Source organism: Eulemur rufifrons, chromosome 18 (genome assembly GCF_041146395.1).
Source record: "Eulemur rufifrons isolate Redbay chromosome 18, OSU_ERuf_1, whole genome shotgun sequence".
NCBI lineage: Eukaryota > Metazoa > Chordata > Mammalia > Primates > Lemuridae > Eulemur > Eulemur rufifrons.
This window is the reverse complement of record NC_091000.1, coordinates 44,406,485-44,423,664: the sequence shown is the minus strand read 5'-3', so window position 1 is coordinate 44,423,664 and position 17,180 is coordinate 44,406,485. Positions and strand designations below refer to the sequence as shown.

Genomic DNA, 17,180 nt, shown 5'->3' with positions numbered 1-17,180 from the left:
ATAATCATGTGGAGTTACTCAATTAGAATCTGTCTTACTCCATTTGGACTGCCATAACAAAATGTTATAAACCAGGTAGGTTGTGAATGACAAGAATTTGTTTCTGGAGGCTGGGAAATCCAAGATCAAGGCAGATTTGGTGTCTGGTAAGGGCCCACTCTCTGGTTCATAGAATGTACCTTCTCCTTGTGTCCTCATGTGGTGGAAGGGGCATGAGATCTCTCTTGAGCCTTTTTCATAAGGGCACTAATCTCATTCTAAGGACTCTGCTCTCATGACCTAATCATCTTCCAAAGGTCCTACTTCCTAATACCATCAACTTGATGGTTAGGATTTCAACATATGAATTTGGAGGGCACATAAACATTCAGACCATAGCAGAATCTTCAAGTAAACACTTAAAAGGAACTCTGGGTTTTAGGAAATGTTATGTCTAGACATATTCTCCTACAAGTATCTAAAAATATTCTAGACATATTACTAGAAATAATTGGTTAAATACCATCAGAATTCAGTTCATCTTGCTGACTCTTTTTTTCAACTCTGAGAAATATCTTTGAACTATGTAAATTCTAAGGAGTATTTCAAATATGTATAAAATCCCATTTTTTTCATGTTTCATGAATTAGATTTATGTTGAAACCAAGCTAAATTTAGCATATAAATTACTTGCATTATACTTTGAAAATCAGTACAACTAGAATGATATGTTTTAAATTTTTTTTATAATAATTCCCTTAGTGCATAATTTTAATTATTTATAAGATATAGATCCAATAAGTTAATGATTTGTAAATGTTATTATCAATTCTCTCCACCCAAGCATTTCTGTTAGTGTGTAAATAGAATAGTAATATGCCAACTCTTGATATTTATTTTAAAAACCCATTCAGATTGACATTTTCTTCTTTTCTCTCTCCCAGACTTTCACAGTGAAGGTCTGGTTCTATCATTAGACTATATATCTCTATATATGTGTGTGTATGTATATGTGAGTGTGTGTATATATATGTAATTTGAATTCAAATTTGTAATTAAAAAAGCTCATAAATACACAGAAAAATTGTCTATTTTACTTTCCTTATAAGAAAAATTAACATAAATGCTATTAAATTCAAAGAAACAAATGGTTTCAAGATATACATACTCATTAAATGACTTGCAAATGGTATTTCTGTGACATACATCTGTTTTTTCAAATTTCTGACAACTCAAATTTATTTTTTGGATCTACCCAATAAGTAGTCAATATTTTATTTATCCTTGCACATCTCATAAATACAGATCAATTAAAGTGTGAGCATGTCTCAGATAAACCAAAAATCAAGAAAAAAAAACATACTTGTTATCCTACTTATCCTTTGAGGCTATTCCAAAGTATAAAAGATAGAACACTAATGAACAAAACATAAAAGGGGAAATCAAAGAGGCATACTATATATAAATGCAGGAGAGGAGCAATTGGCAAAAGCCAAGAGTTTACAAGAAATTTGACCACTGGCTTGGTGATAGAATTTGCATCATTCTCAGGATAGTCAAATGACAGAAGTCCAAAGTTGATAATAAGTCTTGGAAGGTAGGGTGAAACACAAACAACAACCCTCTCTCAGACACACATGCAAACATACACATTCATCAATACTGCAAATAGATCCATAAATATATAATTGAAGATGATTATGTTTCAGAGTAAAATTAAAGAAAAAGTCTGAAAATTTTAAGAAAATAAATGCATTTAGGATTGTCAAATAGGTAAAAGAAGGCAAAATGTCCAAAATCACCAGAAATTACAAAATGAAATAAGAATAAATTAAATAAAAAATAATTTAATACTTCTAAAAGATAAAACAATTAAAATCTTGACAAAAATGCCTATAGACATTTAAATAAAATTTAAAATGAAAAGTTATACATTAGGTTATACACAAAAAGAAAAAAATGATGATTTGTAAATTATTACTGAGAAATTCATGAGGAATAAAGTTCTGAATGACAAAAATAATTTTAACAAGAAGGGTGTTAAAAACTACCAAGGATAAAAGACACATTGCCTACAAAAGTATAACTGGATAAACAGGAGACATGTCATCATATTATAAGTGCCACAAGGTATTAAAATGTTGGGAAGGAAGTACTACCAAACTTGAATTATTTACCTGAGTAAAATAATAATTGAGTTATTATTTCAATAATAGTTTTAATATTAAGGGCGAGTCAAAGACATTTTAAGACACAAAGAACAAGAGACTTTGCCTCTTATTGTGCCACACTGAAAAACTATACAAAGATTTACTTTAGCATATAGGTAAACCATTAGAAATGTGTGGGATTCAAGGAAAAACGGCAAGCACATAAGTTAAATGACAATTGACTTTAAGTATTATAATAATAACTGATTACTTATTTTTTAAGGCAAAACTGTTCTCATTAATTTCATGTAAGATACTGTGTTTTCAAAACATGTTTAAAGCTTATGATTTTTGTCTGGTTCAGAAGAAAGATATATTGAGTATTGTAAATTTTGTGGAAACATGGTTAGTTAAATCCCATCTTCACCTTCTAGAAAGGGAGAAAAAAAGATGTATTGAGAAGGTGTATCAATTCAATTGGAAGTATGAAAGAAAACAAAAGAATCAAAGATATACAACGGTAAATACACTTGTACAAGCAGAAAACTAATTGTAGAGATGTGTTCAAATATATCATCAATCTTAATTATGTACAAAAATTAAATTCATCTATTAAAGATCAATTTTTATAAAGGTAAAAAAATACTGCTTAGATAATAAACACCTAAAGTAAATTACACTGAAGGATTAAAAATAAATGCAAATCAAGTATGAATCACAGCAAGGTCTGATGAAGAACTTTATGTGCTCATTCCAAAATGGATATGGAATATAAAAGAACCAAGGATTTTGCTTACTGGTATCAAGAATTATTATCAAACTCTAGTAATTAAAAGCTTTGGCATCTACATAGGAATAAGTTAATGAAAACAAAGAATTTAAAAACATAACCACAGACACAGGGAAATCCAACATGTGACCAAGGTACAGTTGTAAATCAGATTAAATTTTCAAAACCATAGCTTACTCCCAACAAGACAAAACAAAGTAAAACAAAATCTTGTCACCAAACTATGACCCAAATAATTTCAGAACAATTAAAAATTAAAGTGAAAAACTATAGATGAAAATATTTGAGAATATTTTTGTGAACTGCGGAGATAGCTTTTCTTAAACATGATAGCTTTATCACAAACCATTAAACAATTCAAAGAATTGATAGTTTATAATTAAAATTTTATACATATTAATTTAAAATAAAAATATAAGTATAATTTTTTTTTAATGAAATAAAAAATTCAGAAGCCAAAGTTGGTAGAAGGCTGTGTCCCCTGAGCTCATGTTCCTACATGCTTTATAGGCAATTCTGCCCTCTAAGGGTTGGCCTTAGCAATTTTTGTGTTTCCTGTAGGGCTATCAGTGGGTGGAGTCAAATTTGCAGCTTGCTTTTTCAAAAAAAGTTGTGAAATAAAAAATGAATTTGAGTAGAGTGCTTGAGAGAAGTTCTGATATTTTCCAGCTAGCACTCAGTATTTTTTGCTCTCTTGGGTGTTCAAGGGCCCGTTTTGCAATAGATTCCCTTATTAAAGAGACATTTTTTCTCAACCTCCAGCTGCAGGAAATCATTATAGTTTTTTTCTGGTTCTAGTTCTATAGGAACATGGAAAGGAGATATATTTTACTACCAATTGGAGCCCAACCGGTTATGCTGGGAATTTTTTATTCATTACCCAGAGAAAAAGAGGGATTAGAGAACAAAAGTTGCTAAAAATTACTGATTGTCAGGGTTACTGAGGTTTTTGCAGAATTACAAGGATTCTGAAGCAGTCTATCCGTGGGTTGGTTGATGCTACTGAATTTTTGATACCTGCATTCAGTCTAGAAACAGCGTCTTGATGGACTTGTACGTAAACTCTAATTATATTTAGTTAATTTTAGTGTAATCTCTATCTCTAAATTTAATTAGGGGGCATCATTTCAAAAGTATTCATATGTGAGATTCTCAGATATCACACTGGCACCAATGTCTTGCCTTTATTTCCTGTAAAAACACTTGTTTCAAAAAAAACATAATTTAGAAAGCTGTTATGTTGTCTGTACTTACCTGAGTAGTCTAGTGGATTTCATATTGACAGATTATCACGAAGGTGAAAGCTCATAGTGTAACTGTACCTGGAACACAGTATATATCCACTAAGTACTTTTTATGGTTATATTATAAAGCATTATGTTACTGTTTTTTATTTTTCATCTTTCATTGGTTGTCTTTCAAAATATGATAAAATTTGGTTAAAAACCAACCTTTTACCTGTGTTTATTTTTCAAATTAGAAACACTGGTATAAAATAAAATGTGAATTTTCTTATGTAACTTGCTGATAACTAACTCAAAACTAACTTTTGATATGTTAGTTGCTCATGATTTGTGTTTTGACCACTAGCTACCATTTATCACATGTCTAGATGAAACAGTTCCAATAGCTTTAAGGTTTTCTTGGAAAGTTTCTACTGCTCTTATCTGCTTTGGTTTAAAACACTAGGAGTATGCCCAAGTCTTCAGCTGACTGAGCTGAAGTTTATCTAAAAGGCTGGTTTACTCTCCACTTTCATATTTTCTACAAAAATATGGAGGTTTTGATTCTGAGAAACTTTGTGAGAATCTTCATGGTGAAACTAGGTAATATTAACCTATCTTCCCTCTTTCCTCTGCACACTAGGGTAGCCCAGGTCCCTCCTTTTGGAAACTTTCCGGAAAATATCTTGAGCCCCAGTTACTTCTATTAACTATAGAGTCCATCCTCAGATTCTCCATAGTTTTCTGAGAATGAACTAGAATAGCTCTAAGACTCAGCTGACCCCAAAGGATGGGCAAGTTTTCCCTATGGCATTTCAGTTTTAAATACAGAGGAAATTAAATTGTTCCCTGTGGAGCGCTTCATTGTTAAACTGTGACAGAATTTTTTTTCTTGTACAATAAATGTAGTTCCAGACTTAAAGAACATGGGCTGCTGAAGACCTTGGTGTGGAATAGGTTGAATTTAAAATCCGTCTGACATTGACAAAACTGCAATGATTTTTTTTAATAGCAAATAAAATCTGTAACATTGTACCTTTGGGAATTTTGGCAAAGTCAGTCCTAAGAGCTGCATTCTTCCTTAATTTACATTTTAAGTGCTCATCAAGGTAGAAGACAATGGATTTGGAAGACAGAGCCTATCATAATTTTCTCTTCTCTTGAACAAGAGCAAGATCTTCAAGGTCATATAATATATAATTATTTTTAAACTTTTAAAACATCATTTTTTCACATTATATTAGGCAAACTTAGATGCAGCTTAGATATAAAGTAGGGTAATAGGTCTTTCAGGCTAGACACATAGAAATGTACAAGATATATCCATAGTGTTTAGGAGAAAAAAATAAAAGTAGAATTGGTGATTGGTTAGTGTTAATTTGCATAACTTCCAGTTGGTACTTATATTTAAAAGAAATAAGATATTTTTCTTAACTTTCAGCTTGTATTACCATGACATCTAGATGTTGTGCTTTAAATTTTATTGAAGATAGTATTAAAAATAAAATTAAAAATACAAAGAAAAAATACACTTTATCATTCTGATAAAATTAGTTTCATGAATTTAACATTGCAAACCTGTGGCACATTAGCTTGAAGAGATTAGCTTGAAGAGATCAAGTGAGTAAAAGAAAGTGGAGGCTGGGCACGGTGGCTCACGCCTGTAATCCTAGCACTCTGGGAGGCCTAGGCGGGTGGATTGCTCAAGGTCAGGAGTTCGAGACCAGCCTGAGCAAGAGCGAGATCCCGTCTCTACTAAAAATAGAAAGAAATTATCTGGCCAACTAAAATATATATAGGAAAAAATTAGCCGGGCATGGTGGCACATACCTGTCATCACAGCTACTCGAGAGGCTGAGGCAGTAGGATCGCTTAAGCCCAGGAGTTTGAGGTTGCTGTGAGCTAGGCTGATGCCATGGCACTCACTCTAGCCAGGGCAACAAAGCGAGACTCTGTCTCAAAAAAAAAAAAAAAAAAAGTGGAAAAAGAGACTACTACAAAATCACGTCTAGAAAAGTGAAATGAAATCAGGAAGATATTGTGTGTTTAAGGTCAAAGTGAGGAAAGGTCAAGTTCAGTGGTGACTTCCAAACACAGTTTCAATGAATTAGTTGGTGGTAGAAGCCTGATTACAGTTTCATTCTGTTTCACAGTTGTTAAAAATGCTTTAAAGAATATATCCCATATTATATATAGCCATCTATATATAACTATAAGTATAAATATCTATATGGTTATATAACCATATCTATTTATATACAAATTTATATATATTTATATATAACTAGTTATATAACTCTAACTGTAACCATCTATATATAATTATAACCATAATTACATATAACCATCTTCTCAGTGAAGATTATTGTGATGAACCAAATGTATAAACAACAAAAAAAAACTAAAAAATCTACTTAAACAAATGGTTCCATAAACATGCTGACTCTGATGTCCTTTCAGCAACTTTTAGAAACTGCAGTGAATAGTAAATACAAAGCTGTCATGGCTCACAGAGACGCAGCTTCTAAACAATGTCTTAGACACTAAGGATTTGCAGATGTGTGTTTTTGTCTTTCCATAGTGAATGGGTTGTAGTCAGGCAAACTGTAGAATCTTAAAAAACTACTACACTAGGAATCAGGGCAGTTGTATTCTAGGCTCACTTTTTGTCATGGGCACACCTGTAACCTCTCATTTTCTTCATATATAAAAAGAAGAGGTTGCACTAGGTTTCTAAGTTCTGTTATCTTGTGGTCTATGTTGTACTATGATGTTCTTAAATATTTTACTTTAAAATATGTTTTTAGTGCACCAGAGGAGTTACTATAACTACAGCATAGTTTTGTAAAGCAAAGATGGTTTGCAAAATATATACTTACCACATAACATACTTTTGATAATGTGGGATTTTCATAAGTACCATTTGTTTAAAGCAGATCATATACATCTTCTTCTTTTTAACAAATTAAATGGAATTCAGTGTGAATACTTTCTACTAATGCAAGCTCAAATTCTTATGCATTTTGTATCTTAGTACCTCTAACATGGCAAAGAATATATTTTATCTATATTTGGCTGCTTCTTTCAGCCTCGAATTAAGCTGATTTTTGAAAGGTATAGTTGATTAGAATCTGGACAATTTTGTTCACCCAAATTAATGACTGAGATGTCATTGAAATAAAAGTTCCTCCTTTCTTGAAAAAGTGAAATTAAATTAATGGTCATAATTCTCTTTATTTAATGTTTAAATTTCTATTCTTATCCCACAAGCTAAGAAAAAAGTGTACTGAACATGTTGTAATCTTTCCACATAGAGTATGACATTGAAAAATGTTGGATACTTTCACAATATGAACCAATAAGACAAAGAATTAAGAACTACAGACAGAGGATATTAGAAGCTGGGAAGGGAAGAAGGGGATATAGGGAGAGATTTATTAAAGGATACACATTTATAGTTAGAAAAGAGAAATAAGTTCTTGTGTTCTATAGCATTGTAAGATGACTATACTTCACAGTAATATATAGTTTCAAATACCTAGAAGGAAGTTATTGAATCTTCCCAACACAAGGAAATGATAAATGATAGAGATTATGGACATGCTCATTACCCTCATCTGATCACTATGTATTGTATGTATTGAAACATCACTATGTGGCCCATAAATATGCATGATTATTATGCATCAATTTTAAAACAATCCTTTAATAATAATAAAAAAAATACCTAAAGAAACTCTCATGTTTTCTAGTGTTTCCAGATCTTTTTGAAAGGCCCTCGCCCGTACACATAGAAGCTACACAGGCCTCGTGCTGTCATCTTCATGGCATTTGTTTATTTAGTGTCTTCACTTACCTTGATCTAAAACAAATGTAAGTGAAAGATTCTCTCATCCAGCAGTATTCAGTATGGATAATTACGTTTTTTCCCCCCTTTGTGGCTGCCTCTTGTATGAGAAATCTTTTTATGTCTGCATCATTATGGGTGTCTTAAAAGTAGAATTATAGAACAGAAATGGGTCAAATTTGACTGAAGTCAGCCTTGGATTCAGACACCAGTTGCAGTGGGATCAGTTATTGTCACAATTGGCTTTCTAAACTTGGACACTCTTTTCTATAAGCTTCTCTCCTTTTTTTTTTTTTTTTTTTTATCTTAGCTCTTTATAAGCAAAAAAATACCTTCAAAAATATTTTTGGAGAATTAAATACCATACGGTACCATCCCATTATATCTAGTAGGATATATATGGTATGTTTTTCCTTTCTTGCTCTCCCTTATGGCTATAGAACATGGAGGTTAGTGATTCTCAGTTTGTTTTTAATTTTGTTTTAAACACTGCTGGTTAGAATAGTATTTGCAGCAAGTGCAAGAAAGGGGGGCATCTGTTGCACCAAGGAGGAGAACCCACTGCTGGATGTAGAGACTCCACTTTGCTGAAGGAGAGAATCCGTTGCCCTTAATGAGACTGGATTTTTCGGAGCATGGTTTTTCCTAACAGAAGTATTAAATTAGAACTCAACCATAGAGTTCAAAGTAGTAGGTGTGAAGTTAAAGTGGGTCAAAAGATGAGAACAGCTGCTACAACAGACTTGCCTGATGGGTGTAAAGAGTCTCTCTGGTTCTTCCAATTACACTTAAGCTAAGAAATGAAAAGCTTGTCTGTCCTTGACAAGGGGGGTTTTTCCAAAGGAACTTCCCATTGAAAGCTTCCTTTTGATCCAGGTGTAAAAGAAAAGCTTTTGTGATAACTGCAACTTAATTCCTAGACAGATTTCACCGTCAATTTGAATGAATATTCCATTATGTAAAGAATATTAAGAATCATTTAATGTCTACCTACTATTTCAAATTAGTTATCAACATTAGTTTATTCAGTCTTTTATTTATCCAAAAATATTTACTGAGCTCATACTATGGGCCAGGTACTGCTTTAACACATCAAATGCCATGAGAGTTGTATTTAACACACTATAGTTTTGACCCCAGGGCTGCATAAAGCATATATAAAATCTTGTTGATGTTCTTATTGTTACAATTAATATTGGCAATTTAATTCTAAAAACATGGATTAAATGAATAGAAGTCAATAAATTTCATTTTTCTATTTATGTTTACCTTTAAATTACACTTGAAATTTTTATTCTGTTTTCATAATAAAACACCGTGGCCCCAAGAAAAACTTTCTTATTTTTTGGCGAGTGTGTGTATGTATGTATGAGTGCGTGTGTGTGTGTGTGTATGTGGCAATCACTGTGTTAATTCCCACAAATGATTAACCAAGTCTTTTCTTTGTAGAGTTAACTTTGTGTCTGAATACAGAGAATACACAAATAAGCCAATAAACATACAGGATGCCACATAATAATAAGAGCTGTGGCTTCCAGTTATTCCATTCCAATGAAGTTTTTCATCTTTTTTTCCCCCCAAAATTACCATTTCACTATTCTCATTTTTCTCTACCTCTTAGAAGCCTATATCCTTCTATTTCAACTATACCTGACTGAGTGCTTAGTCTTTGGACCTCTTCTCTCTAACATCGTCGTATCTGATACCTAGATTGGATGATTTGTAAATGCTGAGAACCCCAAGCAGATATCTCTAGGCCATATCTCTTTGCTAATCTCTGGGTTTCTATATTCCAATACCTACTTAATATCTCTATTTGGACTACCAAAAGGCATCTCAAAAAAGAAATTGTAATTTGCTCTCTCACACCTGTTCTTCCCCCATCATCTCCAATTTGATAAATTCCTCCTCAGAAAGAATAATCTGGAACAGGTGTTAGACTATATAGGGTCATGAATGCCTTCTTACAGATGGGGCCCAAGTAGGGTAATTGGTTTTGCTTATGTTACATGGTAAGACACAATGTAGTTTAGAATTCGGTTTCTCTGTCTCATAGAATTCTAGGATACCAGAAAGGAAAAAAAAAAAAAACGCTAGTGATCATTTAGGCCTCTTTCCTGCTACAGAGCAGAGCAGGGAGAGGTATGTGGAAAAGTTAACTTTGCCAGATTGTGGCAGCACCAGTTTAGTGAACTTTCTTCTATCTATGTAAGGGTGGTAGCCTTTATAAAATCAATAACCACAGTGCAAGGTAAGATCACATAAGGGAGATATGCAAAAATTACAGCAAAGCGCAGCAAAGTGCAGCAAAGCCTGTGTTTCGTCGTCAGAGAACATCTCACAAAGAATGCGGTTGAAGCTACCTCTGAAAAAACTTTCAGTGTAATAAACTTCCAGCATGGAGTGAGGAGTTTTCCAGCATGGAGTTAGAAGCAGTTGAGGGTATTCCAGGTAAAGATACTTGACTTCTCTTTAACATTTGATAATGTTGGAGGTTTTCCTTCATCTTGACGCTCTTTTCATTCATAGGCACTATAGGACAGTTTGCTTTTTCGTCTCCAATATTGCCTTTTGTTCTTAAAGCGACACTTTAACAATCTTAGTTTGTTTCTCCAAGTGATTAGAAGTGAGATTCGGGAGGATATGGAAACAAATCAAAATCCCTTAAGTTTAAATCTACGAAATAATGTAACAACTCTAAATCCTACCCCCATGAGCAGCATGTCATGTTATGCCACATGGTGAAAAGAAAACTGGCTCGATTCTAAGAAAAATATTATTTTGTGAAGAACTGAAATCTCTGTTTCCACTCCTCTTACCATTTTAGATTTTGACGTTGTTAAATCTAAAGTTAGGCAGAAACTTTTTAGACACATATGAATTTTGTTTTCTTTAATAAGGAGATTGTTTTCGGAGGATTCCATGTACACATGGAGGTTACGAGGAAAAGGCACAGGATCATTATTGCACCATCTGTTCCAGCTGGTTTGTTTTAGGCACGTGCTTTCAGTGTTGTTAGAGAGCTGTCAACAAACTGCCAATTAATTATGCAAATCTAACAGGTTGTCAGAGGTTACTATGCTGAGAAAGTGAGATCACAAATGAGTATATCATGGGATCGATTACCGCTGATTTACAAACAATTTCCAGAATACCTTCTGTGGGTGAGTGAACTTTTGAAAATGTAATAATGACATCTTCAAATTCTGTAACTGAAGAGAAATAAAAAAATGATAATTACTCTCTGAGCATAAAGAAAGCCATATTTTTGTTTCAGTTGCTATTTGGTAACTATATAATTGGTTTCAATTATTTTTCTTAATAATATTTCAACGAAGAAAAAATTCAAAGGTAGCTATTCAGACACACACAACAATAAACACAGAAGCAAATCTTGTCTTGTCTCTTAGCTGTTAACTCTACACAGCTGAGCTCAAATGCCTATCTGTAATCTTAGTTCTCCTAAGGAAAAAAATGTTATTTGACTTTTAATATTAGTTCTGGTTAGCTTTATCTATGATACCAAGTAAATCATTCCAGTTGTATGATAACTTTTGCTGAGGTAAAACATATTTTTTTTTTATTTTTGTATAACTTCGTATTATTGAGAGATTTTAGACTTGAAAATCATAGGACTATCAATTAAAAGGACTATTAATCATTATTAATAACATAAGAGATATAGAGTAAAATAGCACAAGTAGGTCGCATATACTTCCCCAAGATTTACACGCTGAATTATTTTTATTGATTTTTATTGAAAGGTAAGGTAGATATTTCTAGGTCACTGCCTTTTGGTGGAGAAAATATTTCAGGAGAATGTTGATCTAATTATTAATATATGGAATTTGCTCATGGAAGATTTATAAGATTTTTGGCAACCTATTAAATTAATTAATTGTTAATTTATTCTATATTTTATAGTGGATGAAATATTTATAACCATGTGGTATATACCTGTGTGTGTGTGTGTGTGTGTGTGTGTGAGTGTGTGTATGCACACATACAGAGAAAAGAAGGAGTGGGGAGAGAGGAAGGGAGAGGGAGGACAAAGAGAAACCTATAATGAGCACTTTTAGGAAGGTTATGATTTTACCTATTCCCAGAGTCATGATGGGACAGGATTATTTTCATACCTCTTTTTCCCCCTCTCTTGTATGACAGTAGAAGCAGCATAAGTATTCAGAGTCTTCTAGAAAATAAAACTTCACTTGAGCTAGTCCTTTGGCTTTATTCTTGGGCTCTATCTTGGATTTAATATATTCCATCCAGTTGTATTATAAACAAATATTTACCTCTGAGAAAAGGATTAGACTATACATCAAAATGACAGAAAAAAGATGGATTGCAAATGAAAATATTTAGTTTTCTCAGGTTAGTTTTCAGACGCTCTGCAGCAGTAGTAGAAATAGGAATTGTATTCAATATTTTCAGAATGCAGGGAAACATGATCTTTCTTTTATCCTTGAATGCAGAATGACATTCCTTTATGCGTTCATTTATTAAGTGTCTAACAGATGTCAGGTTAGATCTAGGTGATATAATGCTGAAAAAAATCAAAAACAAAAGCAAACAAATAAAAAACCCCAAATTCCTGCATTCACAAAGTTTGGAGAAGATATGTATATCTTAAATAATATCTTAACTAATATCTAAGATAACTAATATCTTAAATATACATAAAATTTAGTGCAGAAGACCAACATTTTTTCAAATAATCATATTAATGATGTCTAATTACAAGGAGATGCTCTTGAAGGAAAACTGATTTATGAGAATGAGTACCTAAGACAAGTAACTCAAGCTACTGTTGTGGGAAGGGATTCCTGAGGAAGAAATCTGACATGTGCAGATCTTTGGGTGATAAATGGCGGCGGGGGGGCGGGGAACAGAGGAAATAGCTTACAAAAACCTTATAGCAGAAATGGACAAAATGATTTCAAAGAACTGAACGAAGCTTAATTTGACTAGAGAATATATATATAGGGAGAAAGAGACAGGCAGAGCCCTGACTCTGTGGGAACTTGTAAGCTAGGTCATTTATTTTGTTTTTGATCTTAAGGGCACATGAAAATCTGCTGAAGTTATTCGTAAGCACAGTAACATTATGACTCAGGTTCTTGTGTGGAGAAATGAAATTCAATGCATGTGCATAAAAGTGGAAGGCTAGAAAGGAAATGATTGGGGCAATTTCTTTGAAAAGTGGTGCTAATGGCTTAAACTAGAGTGGGAACAGTATATGTGAAGAAGAACTGAAGTTTTGGAGATATGTTTAGAATGTAGATCTAACACAATTTAGTCATGGGTTTAATATGAAGGCTCAGGGGAGGAAAATGTCAACGATGTTTCTTTGTTTCTGGCTTGGGTAAATGGATGAATGAAAATATAGGACAGCAGGGCTTTATGTGGGGGCATACATACTATGAAAAGTTGTTTTTGAAACTTGAGGATAGAGCTGTTAAATAGGCCAAACCATACCAATGTAGAGATTGAAGAAGACATAGTATATATAATTAAAACTATAGACAATGTTAAAATAACCTAGGCTGAGTGAATGAACTAGGATGGTAAGTGACTGGCAATGAGATTTGATAAACAGCAATTTTTAATGGCAAAACAAAGGAATAGAATGAACCTACAAAAGGACTGAGAAGTTTTCACAAATTCTACAGAAAGAGCAAAGTGTCAGAGATACCAAATAGAGTGACAATTTCGTGGAAAAAAAAATGGCCAGCAGATGTCTTGTAAGAAAGGGATTAGGAATGTTCATTGATCGGGGTGACAGGGGTGCTACTGGTTATTTATGAGAGGTGAAAGTTGCTCTGATGGCATGATGGAGTCAGAAACATGACTAAAGTGGACTAAGGTAAATAAAAAAAAGGGTAGAATGATATATACAATGCTTTCAGAAAATTCAGAAGGTAGAGGAGAGAAATTACCTTAAAATATAGGCTGTTTCAGCACGTCTAAAGATGGAAGAATATAATTGAGAGAGGAATTTAAAATATAGTAAAGAGTGGGATTGGTTATGTTGCTCACGAAGTCAGATATACAGATTGGCTAAGATAGGAGGAGACAAAGTTCCTCCATTGTCACAGCAGGGAAGGAGAAGTGTTGGTGAAAGCAGTAAGTAGAATATAGTTGAACTCTACGGTGTATCTAAAAACAAAGATCAGCAGAAAGAGTCATAAATATTTAGTTTGAAGCACTTGTAAAGCAATTTTCTAGAAAATGTTATTTTAAATACTGGAAAAATGCATTAATAATATTTATCTGCATAACTTCTGTTGTACTCAATTTATTTATTAAGTACCTATAATTGATTATCATCTTATTAATCTCTCATCAGTCTTTACCAGTGAGTTATAACAACTGTGGGTTTGTTAAAATTTATCCATCAAATGTACTTGAATAAAAGTACTAGATTTATAAATATTTTGGTAATTGTATTCTGTATAGAAAATTAGCTATAATTTAATACTTTCTCTTTTTTCTTTCAACTTATTTTTATTAATTTTTCCTCAATATATTTTATCAGACCCTATGTCTCTTCTTATTTCATGTTTTGTAAGGAAGGCTGAATTTAAAAAATATTTATTTGTTATGATTTGTTAGGGATAATATTTGGAGGTGCTTATGTCAATTGGGCAGCTGCCAGCAGGTTTTGATTAGATCAGTGAAAATTTATATGTGATGTTGAATATGTCTCGATACATTTCTTCAATAGGTAATGCATTTTCTCTGATTATTTGCAATTTTAATTTTGACAGGTGAAAAGCAATAAGGATGTTTAAGTGCTGGTCAGCTGTTTTGGTTCTTGGATTCATTTTTCTGGAGTCAGAAGGAAGGCCAACTAAAGAAGTGGGATATGGCCTTAAGTCCTATCAGCCTCTAATAAGATTGCGGCATAAGGTACAGTCAACATTCTGAATCTGCTCATAGTGCCTACAAATTATAAACTAAGCTATTAGTTGTCTGATGTATTATTCACTTAGGAGCACATCTTCAGAATATGCTTTTAGTAGTTTACATATTTAAAAAATGCACTTTTTAAAACATGAACTAGAAATAAATTTGGAAATTTAAAATTTGGGGAACTAAATACTTCTTGATAAAGAATAGAGATGAACCATTTAAAAATATTAAAATTTCTATTAAGTACTAATAGTAGATTTATAAAAATAAGTAAATATATTAACACCTGATCAAACAGGTAATTTCTGTAAGTTCCATATTAATTTCAAAATTGAAGATTTTAAATTAAAAAGCAAAGAGTTATGCTCTGGAATTTGCCATAAAGGTAAACAAAAAGATGGTTAAACCATCTGCAGATATATAGATTGGCAAAGGATTCATTTTCATAGCAATTATTGTAAATTTTAATTTCATCAAAAATCATAATTTTGGGGTGTCCGATGTTGGGCAAATACTTTACTTTCTGTGTTAAATATTTTCAAGTGTAAAATAAACTGATAATTAGGTGTACTATAAATCATAGAATTAAATATTTACAATAAATTAAGCTAGTGTTTTTATTTTAATAATAGTCCATGATAGTGCAAATAGTGTACTCAAATAACCTTTTTTTAAATTGAATAAAAGTTTACAATACATTTTTGGTTTGCATAGAAAGTAGTAAAAAATGACATGTTAAGTATGGGAGAAAACTACATTTATAAAATTTCTTATCTACTTGCCTTCACTTCAGAAAAGACTTTTGAAATAAACAAATACTGATTTTCTCCCTTATATTCAATACATATATTTACATTGCATATATTTTTGCTGAAATTCTTTCATAAATATCAAATACTTTGATAAAATAGTAGCTAACCTTTACTGGGATTTTTATGTGCCCAATACTAGGCTAAGCTCTTAAGTGTATTATTTTATTTAATCTTCAAAAGAATATGTAGATGTATCTATTTTCATTTTATAGACCAAAAAAATAACTTGTAGAAAGGCTAAGGGATTTTCTAAATGCACACATTTATTAAATATATTAACTGGCCAGGGATAACATGAAAGATAGGTTTGATACCAGCAAAAACGAAAGAAATATGTGAAAATATACTTCAATGTCAAAAATCATTGTAAAAATTCAACCACATGTGAAAGTAAATAAGTTTTTAAAGTGTCTAGTCTGGATAAATGCAATTGGAGAATTGGCCTTGTTCTACTGCCTTGCAACTATCAGTGCTATCCTCTACCTCATGGACTAATAATCAGTTTTATCTCCATCCAATGTTTAGAAATAGTAACTCCTTTATGAATGCTCTCAGAACACATTGCTAATACAACAATTTGGCTCACACTGTTACATACCCAGTGAATATTTATTTATTCTGTGCAGCTTGTCTGCCCTAAGTTATGTGTCTTGAGGTGGGGAAATGTGCCTTTCTCATCGATATATTCCTGGTGCTGCAAACATACTAGATGCTGTTTAATTGAATCAGTGACAGAAAAATGACAGGTTGAATATGTGGCTATGCTTTTCTGATTGTTTCCCTGATAAATATAATACCACAGGTTTTTATGCTTCAGTGTGTACAGTTATAAACTATTCTGAATTACATTTGGATGCTAAACCATTACTGTGAGATTAACAAAACTTTAAAGGAAATAAATAACACAATCATTTAAACGTGATTGAGAAGAACTAGTACCCACTAAAAATCATCTAAGTCACTTTCCAATCTTTTCCATTTCTGTGTGTCTTTACCTTTAAAGAGTTAAAAATAATACATCATTGTTGGTATGTAAAAGCATATAGGCACAGAATTGTCATGGCAATACCTAACTTTCAAAGAGCTTTGAACAGAGGTGAGATTAAACTATAAAAAGCATTTGGTGAATGTGTGTGTATGTGTCTGTGTGTGTGAGAAAGTGGATGTTTGACAGGACTACAGAGGGACCCCATGTTGCGCAAGTGCCTGCAAAATCTCCACCAGATACTTTCCACTCATAATCAAACTCTGTACTCGGCCTTAGGAACTACCTTCCCTTCTCCAAGACCAGGAAAACTGTATTATAGCCTTTATTTTTGTTTGTATCAGTCACTGTCAGGAGCCTGGAAATTCCTGGTCACCCTTTTCCCATTGATTCCCATCCTCATTATATTCATAAGCCTCTTTATTGGTGAGGCCCTCCCAAAACATGAGTGAAAATGGAACAGCCATAAACATTCCCTA

The 17,180-nt window shown here is 32.6% G+C and overlaps 1 protein-coding gene across 3 annotated transcripts in view; it reads left to right on the top strand.

Annotated features, from left to right (window-relative positions):
* FSTL5 (follistatin like 5) overlaps positions 1-17,180 on the top strand; it is a 642,677-nt gene that overhangs the window by 36,084 nt on the left and 589,413 nt on the right. For all 3 annotated transcript variants that reach the window (XM_069493244.1, XM_069493243.1, XM_069493242.1), the window contains exon 2: positions 14,760-14,901. In XM_069493244.1, coding sequence (XP_069349345.1) covers positions 14,776-14,901 — 126 coding nt within the window. In that variant the 5' untranslated portion in view covers positions 14,760-14,775. The remainder of the gene's footprint in view (positions 1-14,759; positions 14,902-17,180) is intronic.